The sequence below is a fragment of the Lipotes vexillifer genome, unplaced genomic scaffold (assembly GCF_000442215.2).
Source record: "Lipotes vexillifer unplaced genomic scaffold, Lipotes_vexillifer_v1.1 scaffold1042, whole genome shotgun sequence".
Classification (NCBI taxonomy): Eukaryota; Metazoa; Chordata; class Mammalia; order Artiodactyla; family Lipotidae; genus Lipotes; species Lipotes vexillifer.
Window position 1 is genome coordinate 157,799 of NW_006777400.1, and position 23,976 is coordinate 181,774.

Sequence of the window (23,976 nt, forward strand, 5' to 3'; positions counted from 1 at the left end):
ACTGGCCTCCTTGCTGACTCCCAATACTCCAAGCATTTCCCACCCCTTCAAAGCTTTTGCCTCTGCCTGGAATGATTTCCTCTCAGATAACCATATGGCTTATTCCCCTGTCTTCACATTTCTGCTCAGATTTCACTTCATCAGCAAGGGATTACCTGAACAACGTATATAAAAGAGCATGCCTCCTCCACTCCTTTGTCCCTTTTCCCAGACCCTGCTTTATTTTTCTCCACAGAACTTAATTCTGTCTGACATTGTAAATATATACTTTTTTACCATCTGACATTCTCAGTATATACTTCTTTATTTGTTCATTTCTTGTCTTTTCCACCCCACCACCACCTGGGCGCACTACAATGTTGGTTTTATCAGTTATTAAGAGAAGACTATTTGAAATCTCCAACACTAATTGCGGATTTGTCTTTCTCTTTAAAGTTCTTTCATTTTTCCTTCATATATTCTGAAGCTGTTATTAGATGCATAAATGTTTAGGACTGTAATGTCCTTTTGGTGAATTTACACCTTTGTCATTATAAAATGACTTTAAATATTCTTGGTTATATTCTTTGCTCTGAAGTGTACTTTTCTGATATTATATAGTCACCTCAGCTTTCTTTTGATTAGTGTTAACATGATATATCTTTCTTCTTCCCTTTATTTTTAACCTATTTGTGTCTTTATGGAGAAAGTGGGTTTCTTGTTAGCATATGGGGTATCTTCCTTTTCTATCAAATCTGACAATCTGACTTTTAATTGTGGTGTTAAGATTGTTAATATTTAATTGGAACTATTGGTATTCATGGATTTAAATCTACTGTATTATTGTGTGTTTAATTTTTATCTTATCCATTCTTTGTAGCCATCTTTCCTCTTTTTCTCCTGTCTTTAGAATTAAATTTTAAAATTCCTATTTATCTCCTTTGCGGGCTTATTTAGCTACAACTTGTTGTTATGTTAGTGATTGTTTTAGGGTTTAAAGTATAATATTTAGCTTATCACAGTCTACCTTCAAGTGCTATTATGTCATTTTATATGTCCTATAAGAACCTTACAAGAGTATACTTCTGTTTCTTCCCTCCTGGCCTTTGTGGTATTGTTGCCATACATTTTACTTCTGCGTTACATATTACATTGTTATTATTCTGGCTCTAAATAGTCAATTGTTTCTTTAAAGAGGTTTAAATAATCCAAATAATGTCTTTTATCTTTACCCCTTTAGTTACCATCTCCAGTGCCCTTTGTTCCTTTGTATAGCTCTGTATTTCCATGTATATCATTTTCCTTCTACCTGAAAGAGATATTTTAACATTACTTTTACTGCTGGTCTGATGTTGAATCCTTTCAGTTTCTGTAATATTTAAAAAAGTCTTCGGGGTTCCCTGGCGATCCAGTGGTTAGGACTTGGCGCTTTCACTGCTGTGGCCCTGGGTTCAATCCCTGGTCAGAGAACTCAGATCCCACAAGCTGTGCAGCACAGCCAAAATTAAAAAAAAAAAGTCTTTATTTCACCTTCATTTTTGAAAGATATCTTTGCTAGTATAAAATTCTAGGTTGATACTTTTGTTTTCTTTTGGTATCTTAAAGAGGTTTTTCTACTGTCTTCTGGATTGCGTTGTTTTCTGTGAACTCTGTTGTCAGTATTCGTTTCACTGGACCTATTGAGTCTTTTTTCTCTGGCTGCTTTTTACATTTTCTATTTATCATTTGTTTTTAATTTGATTATGATGTATATTGTTGTAGTTTTCTTCATATTTCTTTTGCTTGGAGTTCATTGAGCTTCTCAAGTTTGTGGGTTTATGGTTTTCATGAAATTTGAAAATTTGTGGTCTTTATTTATCTTTAAATATCTTTTCTGTCACCTGAGTTATATTATTCTGGAACCCCAATTATATGTATATTAGGCCACTTGAAGTTTCATACAGATCATCTAAAGAAATTATTATTATTTTTTTAGTTTTTGGTAATTATTTTAATATAATAAATATCCTGTGTTTTGACTATGTCTTAAGATATACATATTAAGGCATCTTTAATTTTTTAGTGTCTCAGCAGATGAAGTTAATTCACCATTATCACCCCTCACATGGCAGGTAAGAAGAAATTAAATTACTGTTATATCTAATATTTTGTTCTCATTTATTTAGTTAAAAGAAATTATTTTATTACAGCCCTTAGAAACTCAAAAGGATCAAATAGATGAACAACAGTGGCCAGAATCTCAGCCTATAATCTGGCAGAGTGAAGAAAGGAGGCGGAGCAAACAGATTAGAAAAGAATATTTCAAGGTACTTTATTAAGTTTTAAAATTTACTCTGTAATTATTAGTTTTGACTTTATCCATTTTGTTTTACATTAATATGACAGAATATAACTCTCTAGTTAGGTATGGTAGATGTGTTATTTTATCTTGATTTCCTACATGTATGTGGTATACATATATGAGCCAGTTATTTCCATAACATTTCAGTAATTCAAAATAATTAAGAGTAGATCAGTGTGAATTGTGATTTGCCAGATACTTTACAAGAAACATGAATGTTTGCTACACTGCTAGTTGTAGCAATATGTAACAGTATTTTAAAAGAATTGCCCAAAAAAGGTCTTTCATTGGATCTGTTTCAGTAAAGAGTTGACACATTTTTACAATTAGCATTTAACTGTTTCTATGTAAATAAATGCTATTTACATGATTCTAAAAATGCCTGAAAGCATTTCCCCCCATTTTCTTTTCTTATTACCTTAATATATTTCTTAGGATGGCATTTTATCTTAGATAAATTAAAAGCTCAGACCATCTGAATTATCTCAAATTTCTAGTTAGAAGGGTTTTAATGAAATTTCAGTGTGTACACCTTTGTAAATATTGTAATATTGTCTAATTTGTGATTAAGGTCTGCTGTATTTGTAGTGGCCAGTCACTAGAACTGGAGTAATCTTCAATACTAGTTAGAATTTGTTATTGGAATTTCTGACTCAGTGCAACCAAGCTCCTGCTCTATGCATAGCAAATTTTATTGTTTTTGTGGACCTTTTCTATTTCCCAAAACCTAATTTTTATCTAATAATAAATACATATCTAAATATATAGTTTGAGGTTAAATTATAGGTAATTTGAAGTTTATATCACTAATAAACAGGATTATATTTCATGCTTTTCTCAGTTTGGTAAAAGTGGGTCTCTGCACATTGATCAGTTTCCTTATTACGGGAGTGTAACATACATTTGGAAGTAGTATCATATGACCAAAGCAAAAGTGTTATATGTCTTAGTCTGTGATAAGTTTACTCCTTCAACAAATAATTACTGAATCCTTTTAATGAGCCTTATGTTACCTGGTCAATATGAGAGATAATGAAGAAATAAAAGACTTAGGGAAAAAAGGAAAGACATTCTTAGCAGAACCCTGGTCAGTACCCTTTACAAATCTTCAGTTATATTTGCATTCTGGCATTTATTAATTTGTAAGCCCCCTCTTTTAGTTTATGGCACTTGAACAAACTCACTAAAGAAAATTTGTTAACAGATAAAACTTGATGAATAACTGATGATGTGGTAGAAATTTTAGTATTTCTAACTAATAAAAGAGATTTGATATTTATTTGATCTATTAGTATAGTAAAAGCATACAAATTCTGACTGTTTTTCAAAATACTTACATGGCACTTAGTAAGAAGTAAGTGCATTTATTGTCATTCCTATTTTATAGATGGGGAAATTAAGGCACAGAGAGGCTAAGTAAAATGCTTCAAGCCACTTAGCTAATAAGCAGCTTAGTCAAGACTTGAACCGAGAACCTATGCTATGCTGCCTGTTGATCTGCTGTGGATAGCCTAATATCAAATGAACACACTTTCAGATAAATACAGTTTTATTGTCTTTTAAATATTTTATTGTAACTCAAGTAAACTTCTCAGTAACGTCTTAATAGAAGCCTCAGTGAACCTTTAAAAAATAGTTATTTGATTTAATAGTATCATTTGTTGATATTTTATTTTTTATGGCTTAAGTATACCTTCCATAATATTGCTATTTTTTAAGTTGCTAAGAGATCAAAGGAGATAATATTTGAAGAGTCCATAATCATCATTCAACAAATGTTAATTTCTACTATAGTTAATAAAGTAGGTGCAAAGATAAGCTTCAGTAACTGGGAAATGTTTTAAGGAGACATGTAGTTCTCCTCAGTAGTCAGAAGATGTCAGTGTTAGGACACTGTAAAAAAATAAAGTCAACAGTTTTTTCCATAGGTGTTAAAAAAAAATTATAAAACTGAGATACTACTCTCTAAGTGAAGTCAAAATGGTTATTCAGATTTGCCAGTATTTTCATGATTAAAATATTATCTATGAAGTGTCTTTCTTTCAAAAAGAAAATTTCTCTTAATCACTTATCTCAAGAATAAAAAGGCTTATTCATGAGATAATAGTATTGAACTTAATTTGGATTTATAGTTAAAGTATACTACTCTCGAGATATATATCAGATTATCACTAAGCTCACTCAGTGATGGCTCCTTTAGCTTTGCTTTGTTATGAAACATACAGACCTTTTGTGCAACTTTATCCTAACATATATAAATGACTGAACCACAGGATTTCTTTGTTTGTGTCCCATGGTAAATTATTCATGATGCTGTTATTTAGAAGATTTATTGAAAGTGTGTGTGTGTGTGTGTGTGTGTGTGTGTGTGTGTGAAATCTAGCTCTCCAGTTTCATAGTTGCTAGGACTGATTTTGGGAGGTATGTTTTTCAGGTAAGCCCCTGAAACTAAATTTTAAAAAGTTTCAACATAATTGGCCAGAGTATGTGAGTAAGAAGATAATTTAGGTCAGATTATATAAGTAAATCATTGTAGGAGAGTTATATTAACTCTTTTAGACTCCCAACTGCTCTTCTGTAGATTACTATTCTGGTAAATAAAATTTAATGTCATTGTTGCTGAAGGAAAATCACTGCATTTCTCAGAGTGAAGGTATTCCAGAAAATACATTACTTTATTAAAAATTGTAAGGCCAGCAGGTCAGGGGAAGGGCCCAGGGAGCCAGACAGAACCCCCGCCAAAGTGGCTGATGCAACCGACACCTGACGTTGCCACAACACCCGAGAGATTACCAAAATGGGCTGCTTCACACAGCAAGCACCTCCCCTGCGTCCGCCCCTATAAGTTTTGTTCGCGCCCACAGCCGGGCGCGACCTCTCTGGCCCCTTTCTCTCGGGCCAGTGAGCCTCGCCCGGGAGCGGCCCCGAATACAGCTCGTTTAAGGTCTCCTCCGTTTTTGGTGCCGTTCTTACAAAAATATTTTACAGAAATTTATTAATATCATTTGAATAAGATATACAACAAAGTATGAAAATCTAACCTTTTTTTGATAATATTCAATGTAAATTAGTAGCTTTAATTTCTTGTAAGAATGACAACACACATTTCTAAATGCATTTGATGATTCATTTCTAAATAAAGTTAAAAAACATCAGAATAACTATACCAAATTAGTTTTAAGGATTATTTGATTTATTTAAATGCCATATATATTTGTCATCAAATGTATCTCACTACTTTTGTGATAAAACATTATAATGACTCTTAAAATACATATCTGATTTCATAAATATAGTACAATATTTTAACTTAATGGCTAACCCCAAGGAAAATATTTTTGTATATTTTCTCTGACCATGGTTAATTTTATACCAGAATACGGAAGCCAACTGGGCTTGTGAAATAACCTGATTTGTTCTGAGTCAGAGTTTGTGCACAAGTACTGTCCCTTCTGTGAAATTAATAAAAGCTTCAGAGATGAACTGATCTTTGTGTTTCTGAACAGGCCTTTATTGTAGTATTTGAATTTAGATATAATAAAACTTGAGTTATTCAGACTAATGTTAACTGACAGCTGAGTTGAATTAGTAAGAAGTTGGACTTATAGAATATTTAAAAATCTATGTATATTTTCTGATTTGGATTTTAGGACCTTTAAATATGTGCAGTAATGCAAAACTAAGTATCTTCCTAAGTTTTCATGTATAATGGATATTTTAAATTAGAATAGCAGTTGAGTAATAATAATACAAGTCTCATTATCTTAAGTTCTCGACTGTATCATCCTGTTTCTTTCCTTTATCAATTATCCGTTCACTCTTCTATGTCCTTTCTCTTTACCTTCCATCTTATAAATGTGCTCAGACCTCTACCATTATCCCTGATTCCCCTTTCAGCTGTTGCCTTATCTCTTTGTTTTCTTCTAGGGCCAAACTTGCCATTTGTAGATCTGCAGTTTCCGATCACTCCTTAACCCACTGCAGTCTGTCTTTTACTTCCATTTCTCCATTGAAATAGCCCCTCACTAGAGCCTAACATGTACCTAGTAATGGCAAAATCTAGTGTAGCATTTGACAGTGATGACCACATCTTTCTTCTCAAAACTCCTCGCTTGGTTTCTGCCTCATTTTCCTTCCCTGATTCTTCTTTTTTCTTTTTGATGCTCCTGGCTAACTTTTCTTCTGATTTTTCTTCTGCTTGTTTTTAGGCGTCTCATCTTTTGTTACTCTCTCTGAAGCTTTTATGATTCCAGATGTCTCATATTCTCCTGGGTCTAAAGTTACATCTCATAACTTTTTTTTTCCTGTTCTCTGTACCTGTGTTTCTAATTGTCTGGATGCCATGTATTTCAAATCAGTATGTCTCCCCCTCCTGCCCCACCACCATGGAACTTGCTCCTCCTCTCTGTTCTTTATTTTAGTTAGTAGTAATATTACCCACCCAGTTCTCTAAGCTCAGTCCTCCTTGATTTTGCTTTCTTTCTTTCTTCTTACCTTATTGGTCATCAGGATGCTAATTATGCATCTTTCTCCAATTCATTACCTCTTCTCCATATCTACTGCCCTTGCTTTTGTTGGAACCCTCATTCTTGCTTGTCTGGGCAATTGTAATAACTTCTTAATGGTCCCCCTTTCTCTAGTTTCACAGTCCTTAGAGAAATCCCTGGCTTAAAATTCTTTATTGGCTCCCCATTATAAACTACATAAAATTTGGACTTTTAAAAAACTTCACGGCCATCCTTACCTACTTCTCTAAGTCTTATTACCTGCCACAATTCACTCGTTACTAGCTACTCTTTTTTACATAGGCTGAGCTTTTTTATTCCTTTGTACTTTCCTTCTTCTGAGCATGCCCATTCTTTTATTCCTGAAAAATCCCTACTAATCATTTAAGATTTAGTGATGAGAGTATAGCATAGTGGTTAAGAGCTTTGACCTCAGAAATCAAACCACTTTGGTTCCAGTCCTTAGATATCTACTAACTGAGTGACTTTGGCAAATTATCTAATCTTGCTGAGCTTATTATTATTATTATTTTTTATCTTCAGATGACTCTAATAGTATCTTCCTTCATAGGATTATTATAACTACTGAATTATTTAATAATATAAAGTGCTTAGAACAGCACTTGCCACACAGTATACACTAATAAATATTAGCTTATTATTCACTAAAATGTCGTTCTTTTGTTTTTTGTTTTTCTACCAGTCATCTTTTTTTAAAAATAAATTTATTTATTTTATTTATTTATTTTTGGCTGCGTTGGGTCTTCGTTGCTATGCACGGGCTTTCTCTAGTTGTGGCGAGTGGGGGCTACTCACTGAGGTGGCTTCTCATTGCGGAACATGAGCTATTGGTGCCTGGGCTTCAGTAGTTGTGGCACATGGGCTCAGTAGTTGTGGCTTGTGGGCTCTAGAGTGCAGGCTCAGTGGTTGTGGCACACGGGCTTAGTTGCTCCGTGGCATGTGGGATCTTCCCGGACCAGGGCTCGAACCCGTGTCCCCTGCACTGGCAGGCGAATTCTTAACCACTGCACCACCAGGGAAGTCCCTACCAGTCATCTTTTTTCAGATGTTAATTCTCAATTAGGATATGAAAGGATTCAGCAAAGATCAGGGCTGCTGGGCAAAGAAGGTCATGGTCAGGAATGCAGACTGCGTCCTCCTTTTCAGTGGTACTTGCATAACTGCTCATGTTTGAGTTCCTTGTAAGAAAGGCAGTAGTTGAAAAGCACATAAGCATGGAAACTCCAGTGAAATACTTGTAATACTCGTAGGAATAACCTCTTTGAAGCTCTCCAGCAGTGCCTTTAGGGGTGAAATCCTGCATCGGTATCAAGCTTGGGCAGCTCCCCTGTTTTGACATCCATGAGTTTCTTCACCTTCACGAGTATGCCTGATGCCATCTTGGGGTCCTGGTGTCCAACTGTCTAAATGTCACTCTTTTGTTGAAGTAGAACAAGAACAAGTGTCGTCAGTGACATCGTGCCTAAGGATGGCAAATAGGTTTATTCACACATGCCAACTCTATTCAGTGGCTATCTGGAACATTGGATTGAAAGTATATTGAGGCTATGTCTGGAATCAGCTGGAAAGAGCACCTTGGTAGATTAGTGATAGTTGTCATAAGTCATAGGAGAGACAGTGGAGGAATTTTAGGTCTTGTATTTGTCATCCCTAATGCTGCTCATCCTCCAGTTTGTGGTTGAGCTATCAGGTAGGTTATCTGTTTTCCCAAGAGTTATGGAAGATAATGCTGCATAAGTAAAGGGGGCTATTAACTAGAACCTTGAATGCCAGGCAGAGAAACTTGGACATAATCTGAAAGTTAGGTTTTTTCAACAGAAGAGTCATGAGTTGCACGTAGTATTTTGAAAAGGTCAATCTACCACTGATTTGCAGGATAATTACTGGCGAGGAGGAATCAGAAGAACTTTAGTGGTTGTCAAAACTGTATTTCCTTGATTCCTGCTCCTAAAAACAAGCAATGTTTTACATTCTAGCATTTGTGATATTAAGCATATTACCTCTGTGCCTTAGTATAAAATGGAGATAATATTGGGTTGGCCAAAAAGTGCCTTTGGTTTTTAATTAAAAATGAAAGACACATTTTTCATTTTCACCAAGAACTTTATTGAACAACATATTCACTCTTTTGTTCCACTACTTTTTGCCATTTTTCAGGCAACTTCATAATTCCATCTTCCCAAAACTTTTTGTCTTTTTGAGCAAAGAACTGTTCCAGGTGCCTTTTACAGTTTTCCAGGGAATTGAAATTTTTTTCATTAAGAGAATTTTGTAAAGACCTAAATAAATGGAAACCCAAAGGTGCAATATCTGAATATGGTTGATGAATCAGAACTTCCCAGCCAAGCTGTAACAGTTTTCGCCTGGTCATCAAAGAAATATGGGGTCTTACGTTACCCTGATGGAAGATTATGCGTTTTCTGTTGACTAATTCTGGACACTTTTTATTGAGTGCTGCTTTCAGTTGGTCTAAGTGGGAGCAGTACTTGTTGGAATTAATCATTTGGTTTTCCGGAAGGAGCTCATAATAGAGGACTCCCTTCCAATCCCACCATATACACAACATCACCTTCTTTGGTTGAAGACCAGCCTTTGGCATGGTTGGTGGTGTTTCATTTTGCTTGCCCCACGATCTCTTCCATTCCACATTATTGTACAGTATCCACTTTTTATCTCCCGTCACAATTTGTTTTAAAAACGAAACGTTTTCGTTACGTTTAAGCAGAGAATCGCATGCAGAAATATGGTCAAGGTTTTTTTCACTTAACTTACGTGGAACCCAAACATCAAAGTGGTTAACATAACCAAGTTGGTGCAAATGATTTTCAACACTTGATTTGGATATTTTGAGTATGTCAGCTATCTCCTGCGTGGTATAACGTTGAGTGTTCTCAATGTCTCAATTTGATCGCTATCAACTCCAATTGGTCTACCCGACTGTGGAGCATCGTCCAGCAAGAAATCTCCATCACAAAACTTTGCAAACCACTTTTGACACGTTCGATTAGTCACAGCACCTTGTCCATACACTGCACAAACCTTTTTTTGCATTTTGGTTGCGTTTTTACCTTTCTTGAAATAACAAAGCATAATATGCTGAAAATGTTGCTCTTTTGTTCCATCTTTTTTTTTTTTTTTTTTTTTTTTTTGCGGTATACGGGCCTCTCACTGTTGTGGCCTCTCCCGTTGCGGAGCACAGGCTCCGGACGCGCAGGCTCAGCGGCCATGGCTCACGGGCCCAGCCGCTCCGCGGCACATCGGATCCTCCCAGACCAGGGCACGAACCCGTGTCCCCTGCATCGGCAGGCGGACTCCCAACCACTGCACCACCAGGGAAGCCCCTGTTCCATCTTTAATATTAAAATGGCTATACAAAAATTTACCAATTTTGATAAGTCTTTTTTAAAATGCAAGCTGATATGACAGCTGTCACATACAATCTAACAAAATTGTTTTGAATGAAGTTAAAGTTAAACTAAGTGCTGCTAGAGCCATCTTACGGAAAAAACTGAATGAACCTTTTGGCCAACCCAATACTATTTACCTCAGGGTTGTTAAGAATATTAAATGGGTTCATACATGTAACACACTTCAATCAGTGTGTGGTGTATAGTAAGCACTGGTATAAGTGTTATTATCACTGTTACTGTTATTGTATACTCAATGTATACATTTAATGTAGTATTTTTTAATCTAAAATCAGTAGGTTTCTTAAAAATGGATGACAGTTTTGAATGGTGAGATTACAGGCTAGGCGTGAGATAGTGTGGCCTAGAATAGAATAATATTTGAGAGAATTCAGAAGAAGTAAGTCTGAGAGGGATTATAGAAAGAATTGACTTCTTGATGTTTTGTAAATAGTGGATTAAGAAAAAGGAGGATTTAAGACAGCACTCAGATAGCAAACCTGAATGAATGGGAAATGGATTGGTTTAGGAAGGAAATGTTACTTGATGTATGTACTTAGAACAATGCCTTGCACATAGAAAGTACTGTTTTGTGTTAGCTATTAGTAAGTAGTAGGACTGTTTAAACTGGTTATGTAATTAAACAGTTTATTATCTTTACATATAAATTACATTTTATATATAATTTAGATAATTTAATAAAAGTACCAAAATGTGAATAAACCTCATATATAATTTACTAGTTAGAGAATTTATTTGTTCAAGGAAAAATAAAATAATATGATTTAAATATTTTTCAGTATAAATCATCAAGGAAGAGTTCAAGTGGCAATGAAAACGATGAGGTGAGAAAAGAGGGTAATATTAGTAATTGTTTAAAATATTTACTTTCACATGTAGTTGGCTCAATCAGAGTAAAATGTAATTCATCTTTCAGTTTGTTATTGATTTAATGCACAAGTTTTCTCCAATAATAAAAACTGAGCGTTAGACAATTATTAATTTAATCATGTAATTTACATCTGTCCTTTGTAGTTCAGCTTTAGAATTTTATTAACATTCATCTTGAAAGTAATTAATTTAAAATTTCTACATTTTCCTATATTTTATCTTCTTAAATCAACCTGGTGGTCAATTGAGATTTTTCCTTTGGAGTTTGTTAATCTCTTTTTACAGCTCAGTATACTATTTCAACACTTAAAATTAGATTTCTACAGTTTGTGCATTACTATAAATTTTTCTACCTCATCATTTTAAGCTGTATAGCAGCCTGGCATTTTTGAAATGATACAGTCTCATCACCATGAATACTTAAGCTTTGTGTATTTTTGTTTGGAAGGATTGGTAATTCATTTGATGTTGGATACTTGGCAGGGCTTCTGAAAACTTCTTTAATTTTAGGAAATGGAATCACCAAAAAAACGTTTGTTGTACCTGAGCTAGAAGTTCAGCTTGGATATTTTCCCTGTTCCTTTATATATTATATATATTATATATATAATATAATATATATTCCTTTATATATTATAATATATATATAATATATATATAATATATATAATATATATAATATATATATATAATATATATAATACATAATATATATATATAATATATATATTCCTTTATATATTATATCCACTTTGATCCTGCCTGCTTCAATATCTAATCAGTTACCAAAACCTTTTTTTTTTTTGATACAGAAATATTTTGAATACATTCCCCACCTGCATTTCTGCTATTTCTGCTCTGGCACAGGCCCTCCTCATTTCTTGCCTGTATTACTGCAATAGCATCCTTGATCTTCTCCCTTTCTCCAGTCCATTCACCTCTCTGCTGCAAATGATTATTTCAAAGAACACAAATATGATCAGGCCATTCCCTTGCTTAGAAACGTTCACTGTCTCCTTATCACTTAGAAGGTAAATTCAAGGTCCTTCTTCATTAAGCTCCTGCTTACCACATCAGCCTCAACTCACGATTTGCCTTCCTTTCACCATACTGTCCAAAAATGTGGAACTACAAGGTTTTCTGCACTCATCCTTACATTTATTGCTTCTTTTTTTAAAACATTTTTATTGGAGTATAATTGCTTTACAATGTTGTGTTAATTTCTGCTGTACAACAAAGTGAATCAGCTATACATATACATATATCCCCATATCCCCTCCCTCTTGAGCCTCCCTCCCACCCTTCCTATCCCACCCCTCTAGGTGGGCACAAAGCACCAAGCTGATCTCCCTGTGCTATACAGCAGCTTCTCACTAGCTATCCATTTTACATTTGGTAGTGTATATATGTCAGTGCTACTCTCTCACTTCATCCCAGCCTCCCCTTCCCCCTCCTTATGTCCTCAAGTCCATTCTCTATGTCTGCGTCTTTATTCCTGTCCTGCCTCTAGGTTCTAAAGAAACATTTTTTCTATTATTCCATATATATGTGTTAGCATATGGCATTTGTTTTTCTCTTTCTTACTTCACTCTGGATGACAGACTCTAGGTCCATCCACCTCACTACAAATGTCTCAATGTCGTTTCTTTTTATGGCTGAATAATATTCCATTGTATATATGTGCCACATCTTCTTTATCCTTTCTTTATCCATTCATCAGTTGATGGACATTTAGGTTGTTTCCATATCCTGGCTATTGTAAACAGTGCTGCAATGAACATCGGAGTACATATGATTTTTGAATTATGGTTTTCTCAGGGTATATGCCTAGTAGTGGGATTGCTGGGTCATATGGTAGTTCTATTTGTAGTTTTTTAAGGAACCTCCATACTGTTCTCCACAGTGGCTGTATCAATTTACATTCCCACCAACAGTGCAAGAGTGTTCCTCATGACATTTTTTTCCTTATATTCCATATATATGTGTTAGCATACAGTATTTGTCTTTCTCTTTCTGACTTACTTCACTCTGTATGACAGACTCTAGGTCCATCCACCTCAGTACAGATAACTCAATTTCATTTCTTTTTATGGCTGAGTAATAGTCCATTGTATATATGTGCCACATCTTCTTTATCCATTCATCTGTCAGTGGACATTTAGGTTGCTTCCATGTCCTGGCTGTTATTACTTCTGTGCCTTTGTCCTTGTTGTCCTCTCATCTTGGAATATTGTTAAACATCTACTCAGTTTTTTAGTTTCTCAGGAAACTTGATTTTATCTACCACCCCCACTGTTTCCCCAAGTGCCCCTTATCTGTGCCTCATAATATATCATGCATAGCTCTGTCCTTATACTGAGAAGGTTGTACTACCCATGTAAATGAATCTGTTTTCCCCCTAGACTGAGAGATCCTTGAGTGGATGATATTTTACTAAATTTCAGTGTTCCCAGTGTCTAGCACCAGTGTCTGACATATAGTAGATAGTAATCATTTGTTGATGATGAATACATGTCCTCTGTGGTATGCATATTCAAGATTAAATGTTAAGAATTTTGTATTTGTTTAGTAGTAGTCATTGAAAAAACATGGACCATTTAGTAGTATTTTATGCAATTCAATTAATTCTTTGTCATTATTTCTAAGCCTATGTTAGATACACATAATTTTCCAGGTAAATGTTATTATTTGGCGTGATGGAATTTTTGCATGCTTCCATGTACCTGTCTCAGATTGTAACATATTGTTGCCATTTCCCATCAGGAATTAATCTTAACACATGGCTATTTTCTAAGAAATATAGAAAGGTTTTTCATTTGTGATATTTAAAGGAAATACATTTATAAGAAAATATTTGATGTAAGTAGATACTACTTCTAAAACTTTAAAGGGCTTATGAGTCACCTGAAATACAGATTCTGATTCAGTAGGTCTTGGGTGGGGCCTGAGATTCTGCATTTCTAACAAGCTCCCAGAGGATGCTGATGCTACTGGTCCACAGACCACACTTTGGCAAGGTGGTAGATGGCATTTTCCAGATTCTTCCTTTAGTAGTTAATCAAAAAATTTTCAGTTTTCCTTTTATATGTCTAAATCATCATTCATATTTTAATTTCATCTTTCATCTTCTTGTTTTTATATTTTAGCAAGACAGTGATAATGCTAATATGTCACCACAATCTCCAGTATCATCTGAGGTACAAGTTCTGTTTTTAAATGTGTTTACATAGGTTTCTTTGTCTCTTCTCTCTAACTTCATCTTTCTTTTTTTTAAGTGTAATTTATTCACCCATATTTAAAAATCCATAGTAGGTTAATTTATACAAACCTAGCCTATAAAAAATTCTAAGAACACCATATTTTTGAACAAATGTTCATAATCAATATCACTTAAATTAGTTATTGAAAAATGCCTATAGATCACAGAAAATAATTCACTTTATACATTTTTTATGTTTTATAATTCATCCATATTTTGAAATCAATGATAAGAACAGCTTTCAGCTTTTAAACTTGAAGAAAGTACTTCAGCATTGTGCAATGGCCTTTGGTTTTTCTCATAACCAGTTAGGTCTGAAAGCAATGCAAGAAAAATTTCCTTTTTCCACGAGAAACATCCCTGTAGTGGGTTGTTCCTATCGACAGGAGGGTACACCTTTCCTAGCATCTTAGACCTAAGGAGGAGCATGGGGAGAAGGGGTAGATGAAAGTTAGAGTTTCTGAGATCTCAACCAAATACTTTGGTGGTTTGAATGATTAACTCTTCTAATTTAGTTAAACCTATTGCTTCCCAGTAAGAGATAAATTTTAAAAATTCTAAACAGTATCTCTTCTACTTCAGATTACTTTAGTATTCTAAAAGTGTATTGGCATTAGTAAATAGATGATTATGTGTTCATTTGGTGAATTCAGAACTTTGTCTAAACGTTTGGATGATCCAAATTCACCATATAACTTTGGTTAATTAGCCAGTATTTCATCTTATATAGGTGGTGTTAGTTTTTTAAAAAGCCAGGATTCTTTGTCTATTGTTTTGGGTGAGTTGCATTATAAAACTTTTAAATGGACGTGGACATTAATTTTATAAACATGTTTCTAAATTATTTATATGGCAGGAAAATGGTTTGCATTCTTTTAGAAAATAATTTAAATTAGGATATCCTAAAATTAGCCTTTGTCACATGCTTTTGTAAATCCTTTTTTTACTTTCAGTTATAACAAATGTAAGTGCTACCTTATTTAACTAGGTACTTTATGATTTTATGATCTGTGCTCATGGGGAGAGTATCAGTGCCAGTTTTCTCAAATAAATTATATTGCTTTTATAATACATTTTTCCTTACATTTGGATAAGTGAAAATTTTGTCTGGAAATTCATAACACTTTAACCGAAGTAATCAAGACAAACTGAGGCTTGTAGAGGGATAGGGTGGTGAGCATGTATTTTAGTAGCTCAACTGACTTTCAACTTGAATTGCTTATCATATGTTAATCAGAAAATTAAGAGAGTCAACAGAATTCTGATTGTTTTAGTTTCATCTGTGAAAGGAAAATGATAAAAACAATTAGTATAGTGCTTTACTATTAACAAAGTGCTTGCCTATACATTTAAACCTAAGAGCAGTCCCATGAGCTGGGTAGTATCCTCATCATTTTACAGCTGCAGAGACTGATAACTTTTCCTAAAGACGCCAGTCAATAAATGGTAGAGAAGTGACTGAAGCCCCAAACTCTGGCTACTTCAGTTGTTGTACAGATTAAATAAGATGCTGCTAAAATTACATTATCTTTCCATCTTATAATTTACAAAGTGCTTTCTTTTAGGTATCTCACTTAATCTTTACAACATCCCATTTTAAAGATGAAGGAACAGTTACAGAGAAATTAAATGTTTTGCTCAAGGCTTAGCCTAAACTTTCTAAGTTCAGATTTTTAAAATATACCACAGTTCTTCCCAAAGCACACTACTGTGTGAAAGCACTTTGAAACAATGTGCATTCAGATAGAAGAAATAATACTTCATTATCTATCACTCTGCAGCCCCTATTAGTATGAATGTGTATATTTGCCTCAGATTATCCACTAAGGGTCAAGTCCATAGTAGGTACTGAGTAAGTTTTACTAATTTCACTTATCTTTTCATTGAAGCTTTTTTTCATTTTGGGGGAGACTTTAATCTGGTTCTTCATTCAAAAAATATCTATTTTATATGCTTCAATAATTTTCTTTTTCATTTTCCTTATACTATGAGGGAGAAGTCAATTAGCAAATATTTATAGGCCTTTTAAAAGTGAAATATATCAATTTGAATTGAAATGCAGTTTACCTTTCTCTACTACACTAATCGTGGGAAAAAATACTTCTCAAAATTGGAATGGATATGATTAACTACCTTGATTATTTTGAAAGAAAAGAGGTTTTATTTGTTTTTTGTTTTTAGGAGTATGATAGAACTGATGCTTTTTCACATGGTCCCTTTGGCTTGAAGCCTAGATCAGGTAAATATATATTCTGCAAATAAAATTTATTGGCTATATATGAAACGAGTTTCTCAGCTTAAATGGGATTGATTCCATAGTTTTAAGTACACATAGATTCTTTCCCCTCTCCTAAAAGTAATTTTCTCTTAACCTTATTTGTCTTTCCAATTCCCATTCCCCATTTCTTTCTTCCTCTTTACTTTCAAGCTCCTGAAACCTCAGCTTTTTGCCTTAGATATACTGCAGTCTTATTTCTACTCTACTGTGACTGCTATTAGAATGACCACTCTGCCAGCAGACCAAACACTGTTTGAAATTATAGCACTCCATTATATTGTGGTTTTAAAAAGGGATCTTTTCGCATTTGGCAAGCCCAAAAGAAAATGGATCCATGTTACTTGGCAAGGTATTGAATTATAGTTTTTATTCGTGAATAACTGTATTGACCTTCAAGAATAATTTCCTTTTTCTTTAAAGATAATAAAGGCTGATTTGTGTTCAGTAATAATTCTTAACCTGGATCATAAGTTTCTAATAATATATGTTTAAGTAAGAACATGTATAGGTGGTAGAAATTGTTACACTTGTCTTCCCTGTTACTTTCAATTATGCAAATAAGCAGATTTCAGTTATATTCTGTAAAAAATATTTAGAATTTATTAATAATAATAGTGTTTTATGTCATTTTGTTCTGGTTCTTTTTATCATGTCTCTTTCCCCACCGATGGTTGATCCTTCCTGTTAGCTTTGTAATAAGCTAGGAAATTTCTGTTTTATAGCTTTTAGCCGCTCATCTCGTCAGGAATATGGGGCAGCAGATCCAGGTTTTACAATGAGAAGAAAGATGGAACATCTACGGGAAGAACGAGAGCAAATACGACAACTTCGCAATGTAAGTCATATTGACCTTTCAGGTCTGCTTTATAGAAATGGGTTTAACGTGGAAAATTAACAAGGTATATTTTATTTTCAGTACTCTTTAAAATTTTAGATTACATAATGATTAGTTGTATAAATATATAACATATATATTTAGATAGAATATCTGTGATTTATACCCGTTTCTTTTGTAGAATCTTGAATCCAGGTTAAAAGTAATTTTGCCTGATGACATTGGAGCTGCACTGATGGATGGGGTTGTTCTTTGCCATTTAGCCAATCACATAAGGCCACGCTCTGTAGCTAGTATTCATGTGCCATCACCAGCAGTGGTAAGTTTTGTTTGCAATTTGTTAGTTCTCTAAAGGAAGATAGAGCTTCTTGAAACAATCTTTAAATAATATACTTCAATAAATTTAATTTTCAGTTTTTATTAATTTTGTATAAATATACCTGAAAATATACCTTTTTTTCTTACTTTACAGCCTAAACTTAGCATGGCAAAATGTCGAAGAAATGTAGAAAATTTTCTTGATGCTTGTAAAAAGCTGGGTGTCTCACAGGTAATTATTTTTCTAACAAAACGATCATTTAACTATTAATTTATTGCATGCAAACTGGATTCTTCTTCACAGTAGGAAAGAGTAATGCTTTCTGAACATGAAAATGAATACCTTCCCTTGGTATGTTCTACTGAGTCCCAGCTTCAACTGTAACAGCTATCTAATGAATGATTTTAAGCTGCTTTTAAAGTAATTGTAGAAATAGTGTCAGTTTTTCACCATTGAGGGCGATGTTGGCTGTGGGTTTGTCATATATGGCCTTTATTATATTGAGGAAAGTTCCCTCTATGCCCACTTTCTGCAGGGTTTTTATCATAAATGGGTGTTGAATTTTGTCGAAAGCTTTCTCTCCATCTATTGAGATGATCATATAGTTTTTCTCCTTCAATTTGTTAATATGGTGTATCACATTGATTAATTTGCGTATATTGAAGAATCCTTGCATTCCTGGGATAAACCCCACTTGATCATGGTGTATGATCCTTTTAATGTGCTGTTGGATTCAGTTTGCTAGTATTTTGTGGAGGATTTTTGCATCTGTGTTCATCAGTGATATTGGCCTGTAGTTTTCTTTCTTCGTGACATCCTTGTCTGGTTTTGGTATCAGGGTGATGGTGGCCTCGTAGAATGAGTTTGGGAGTGTTCCTCCCTCTGCTATATTTTGGAAGAGTTTGAGAAGGATAGGTGTTAGCTCTTCTCTAAATGTTTGATAGAATTTGCCCGTGAAGCCATCTGGTCCTGGGTCCTGGGCTTTTGTTTGTTGGAAGATTTTTAATCACAGTTTCAATTTCAGTGTTTGTGATTGGTCTGTTCATATTTTCTATTTCTTCCTGGTTCAGTCTCGGCAGGTTGTGCATTTCTAAGAATTTGTCCATTTCTTCCAGGTTGTCCATTTTATTGGCATAGAGTTGCTTATAGTAATCTCTCATGATCCTTTGTATTTCTGCAGTGTCAGTTTTTACTTCCCCTTTTTCATTCCTAATTCTGTTGATTTGAGTCTTCTCCCTGTTTTTTCTTGATTAGGCTGCCTAATGGTTTATCAATTTTGTTTGTCTTCTCAAAGAACCAGCTTTTAGTTTTATTGGTCTTTGCTGTCGTTTCCTTCATTTCTTTTTCATTTATTTCTGATCTGATTTTTATGATTTCTTTCCTTCTGCTACCTTTGGGGGTTTTTGTTCTCATTTCTCTAATTGCTTTAGGTGTAAGATTAGGTTGTTTATTTGAGATGTTTCTTGTTTCTTAAGGTAGGACTGTATTACCCTAAACTTCCCTCTTAGAACTGCTTTTGCTGCATCCCATAGGTGTTGGGTGGTTGTGTTTCCATTGTCATTTGTTTCTAGGTATTTTATGAGTTCCTCTTTGATTTCTTCAGTGATCTCTTGGTTATTAAGTAGTGTGTTGTTTAGCCTCCAAGTGTTTGTATTTTTTACAGATTTTTTTCCTGTAATTGATATCTAGTCCCATAGCGTTGTGGTCAGAAAAGATACTTGACACGATTTCAATTTTCTTAAATTTACCAAGGCTTGATTTGTGACCCAAGGTACGATCTGTCCTGGAGAATGTTCCATGAGCACTTGAAAAGAGTGTGTATTTTGTTGTTTTTGGATGGAATGTCCTATAAATATCAATTAAGTCTATCTTGTTTAATGTACCAAATAAAGCTTGTGTTTCCTTATTTATTTTCATTTTGGATGATCTGTCCATTGGTGAAAGTGGGGTGTTAAAGTCCCCCACTATGAATGTGTTACTGTCGATTTCCCCTTTTATGGCTGTTAGTATTTGCCTTATGTATTGAGGTGCTCCTATGTTGGGTGCATAAATATTTACAATTGTTATATCTTCTTCTTGGATCAATCCCTTGATCATTATGTAGTGTCCTTCTTTGTCTCTTATAATAGTCTTTATTTTAAAGTCTATTTTGTCTGATATGAGAATTGCTACTCCAGCTTTCTTCTGATTTCCATTTGAATGGAATATCTTTTCCATACCCTCACTGTCAGTCTGTATGTGTCCCTAGGTCTGAAGTGGGTCTCTTGTAGACAACATATATAAGGGTCTTGTTTTTGTATCCATTCAGCCTATGTCTTTTGGTGGGAGCATTTAGTACATTTACATTTAAGGTAATTATCAATATGTATGTTCTTATTACCATTTTCTTAATTGTTTTGGGTTTGTTATTGTAGGTCTTTTCCTTCTCTTGTGTTTCCTGCCTAGAGAAGTTCCTCTAGCGTTTGTTGTAAAGCTGGTTTGGTGGTGCTGAACTCTCTCAACTTTTGCTTGTCTGTAAAGGTTTTAATTTTGCCATCAAATCTGAATGAGATCCTTGCTGGGTAGAGTAATCTTGGTTGCAGGTTTTTCTCCTTCATCACTTTAAATATGTCCTGCCACTCCCTTCTGGCTTGCAGAGTTTCTGCTGAAAGATCAGCTGTTAACCTTATGGGGATTCCCTTGTGTGTTATTTGTTGTTTTTCCATTGCTGCTTTTAATATGTTTTCTTTGTATTTAATTTTTGACAGTTTGATTAATATGTGTCTTGGCGTGTTTATCCTTGGATTTATCCTGAATGGGACTCTCTGTGCTTCCTCGACTTGATTAACTATTTCCTTTCCCATATTAGGGAAGTTTCCAACTATAATCTCTTCACAGATTTTCTCAGTCCCTTTCTTTTTCTCTTCTTCTTCTGGGACCCCTGTAATTCGAATGTTGGTGCATTTAGTGTTGTCCCAGAGGTCTCTGAGACTGTCCTCAAGTCTTTTCATTCTTTTTTCTTTATTTTGCTCTGTAGTAGTTATTTCCACTGTTTTATCTTCCAAGTCACTTATCCATTCTTCTGCCTCAGTTATTCTGCTGTTGATCCCTTCTAGAGAATTTTTAATTTCGTTTATTGTGTTGTTCATCACTGTTTGTTTGCTCTTTAATTCTTCTAGGTCCTTGTTAAACGTTGCTTGTATTTTCTCCATTCTATTTCCAAGATTTTGGATCATCTTTACTATCATTACTCTGAATTCTTTTTCAGGTAGACTGCCTATTTCCTCTTCATTTGTTTTGTCTGGTGGGTTTTTATCTTGCTCCTTCATCTGCTGTGTGTTTTTCTGTCTTCTCATTTTGTTTATCTTACTGTGTTTGGCGTCTCCTTTTTGCAGGCTGCAGGTTCGTAGTTCCCGGTGTTTTTGGTGTCTGTCCCCAGTGGCTAAGGTTGGTTCAGTGGGTTGTGTAGGTTTCCTGGTGGAGGGAACTAGTGCCTCTGTTCTGGTGGATGAGGCTGGATCCTGTCTTTCTGGTGGGCAGGCCCATGTCTGGTGGTGTGTTTTGGGGCGTCTGTGGCCTTATTGTGATTTTAGGAAGCCTCTCTGCTAATGGGTAGTGTTGTGTTCCTGTCTTGCTAGTTGTTTGGCATAGGGTGTCCAGCACTGTAGCTTGCTGGTCATTGAGTGGAGCTGGGTCTTGGTGTTGAGATGGAGATCTCTGGGAGATTTTCGCCGTTTGATATTACGTGGAGCTGGGCAGTCTCTTATAGACCAGTGTCCTGAAGTTGGCTCTCCCACCTCAGAGGCACAGCCCTGATGCCTGGCCGGGGCACTAAGAGCCTGTCATCAACATGGCACGAAACTCCAGAACTCCACACTCCTGAGGCCCCTGTCTGGATGTGCCACCTCTCTCCTTCTGTGCAGGTCCAGTTAATTTTTTTTTTTTTTTTTCGGTACGCGGGCCTCTCACTGTTGTGGCCTCTCCCATTGCGGAGCACAGGCTCCGGACGCGCAGGCTCAGCGGCCATGGCTCACGGGCCCAGCCGCTCCGCGGCATGTGGGATCTTCCTGGACCGGGGCACGAACCCGTGTCCCCTGCATTGGCAGGCGGACTCTCAACCACTGCGCCACCAGGGAAGCCCCAGTTAATTTTTATATGTGTTGAAAAGTATGGATTGAAGTTATCTTTTTTTAGGCCTGGGATTGGGTACACACATTTTTTTTAACATTATTATTGAGATATAATTAACATACCATAAAATTCACCCATTTAAATTGTATAATTCAATGGTTTTTAGTATAGTCACAGAATTGGGCAGCAGTCTAAGTGGAGAATATTTTTGTTTTTTGCATTTTTGAGTGTTTTATTTATATGAAACTGGATAAAATGTGTTTATTTCTCAGACAGAAAAGACATGTCGAGGTAGAAATGTACCTTTCAACTATTCATGGGTACACAGGTACACTGGGGAGATTGTAAAAGTGCAGATTGTGATTCAGTAGGTCTCGTGGGCCTGAGTTCTAGTTTTTTCACAAGCTCATTTTTTTGTTTAACATCTTTATTGGGGTATAATTGCTTTACAGTGGTGTGTTAGTTTCTGATTTATAACAAAACGAATCACTTATACATATACATATGTTCCCATATCTCTTCCCTCTTGCATCTCCCTCCCTCCCACCCTCCCTATCCCACCCGTCTAGGTGGTCACAAAGCACCAAGCTGATCTCCCTGTGCTATGCGGCTGCTTCCCACTAGCTATCTGTTTTACGTTTGGTAGTGTATATATGTCCATGCCACTCTCTCACTTTGTCACAGCTTACCCTTCCCCCTCCCCATATCTTCAAGTCCATTCTCTAGTAGGTCTGTGTCTTTATTCCTGTCTTACCCCTAGGTTCTTCATGACATTTTTTTTTCTTAGGTTCCATATATATGTGTTAGCATATGGTATTTGTCTTTCTCTTTCTGACTTACTTCACTCTGTATGACAGACTCTAGGTCCATCCACCTCACTACAAATAACTCAATTTTGTTTCTTTTTATGGCTGAGTAATATTCCATTGTATATATGTGCCACGTCTTCTTAATCCATTCATCCGATGATGGACACTTAGGTTGCTTACATCTCCTGGCTATTGTAAATAGAGCTTCATTGAACATTTTGGTACATGACTCTTTGAATTATGGCTTTCTCAGGGTATATGCCCAGTAGTGGGATTGCTGGGTCATATGGTAGTTCTATTTGTAGTTTTTTAAGGAACCTCCATTCTGTTCTCCATAGTGGCTATACCAATTCATATCCCCTAAGTGTAGAATATTTTTATCACCCCAGAAAGAAACCTCCTACCTGTTAACAGTCCCTCTCCTGTTCTATTTCTATGAATTTTCCTATTCTGGACATCACATATTAATGATATCATATGTTATGGGGTCTTTTGTGTCTGGCTTCTTTCATTTAGCATAATACTCTCAAGGTTCATCCATGTTGTAGCATAAAGCAGTACAGACATACCCAGTTTTATTGCACTTCACTTTATTGTGCTTCACAGATACTGCATTTTTTATGAATTGAAGGTTTGTGGCAACCTTGCATTGTCAGATGATGATTAGCATTTTTTAGCAAGAAAGTATTTTTTAATTAAGGTTTTTTTAAAGACAATTTTATTGCACACTAATAGATTGCAGTATAATGTAAACATAACTTTTATATTCACTAGGAAATAAAAGTTCATGTGACTTACTTTATTGTAATATTTGTTTTATTTTGGTGATCTAGAACTGGAGTCTCTATCTCTGAAATATGGCTCTACTTCATTTTTTAGGGCTCTATGTATATACCACAGTTTGTTCACCATTCATCAGTTGATGGATATTAGGGCTGTTTCCACTCATTGTTTATTATGAATAATGCTGTTATGCACATTCATGAACACGTTTTTGTTTGAAAACGTTTTAATTCTCTTAGTTAACTAGGTTATATGGTAGTTTATATGGTTGCTCTATGCTGGATTATATGGTAGCTCTATGTTTACCTTTCTGAGGAACTGCTAAGTTATCTTCTGATTTACATTACCACCAGCAATGTATGAGGGTTCTAATTTCTCTGAATCCTCACCAACAATTATTATTGTCTACCTTTTTTTTTTTTTTTTTTTTTTTTTTTCC

General features: G+C 35.1%; 1 protein-coding gene across 2 annotated transcripts in view; it reads left to right on the forward strand.

Annotated features, from left to right (window-relative positions):
- LRCH2 (leucine rich repeats and calponin homology domain containing 2) overlaps positions 1-23,976 on the forward strand; it is a 102,440-nt gene that overhangs the window by 72,414 nt on the left and 6,050 nt on the right. Inside the window, exons 13-20 of one of the 2 annotated variants that reach the window (XM_007450979.1) lie at positions 2,042-2,090; positions 2,169-2,285; positions 11,054-11,098; positions 14,291-14,341; positions 16,585-16,642; positions 17,404-17,516; positions 17,698-17,835; positions 17,989-18,066. In XM_007450979.1, coding sequence (XP_007451041.1) covers positions 2,042-2,090; positions 2,169-2,285; positions 11,054-11,098; positions 14,291-14,341; positions 16,585-16,642; positions 17,404-17,516; positions 17,698-17,835; positions 17,989-18,066 — 649 coding nt within the window. The remainder of the gene's footprint in view (positions 1-2,041; positions 2,091-2,168; positions 2,286-11,053; positions 11,099-14,290; positions 14,342-16,584; positions 16,643-17,403; positions 17,517-17,697; positions 17,836-17,988; positions 18,067-23,976) is intronic. The other variant, XM_007450980.1, reaches the window with a different exon arrangement.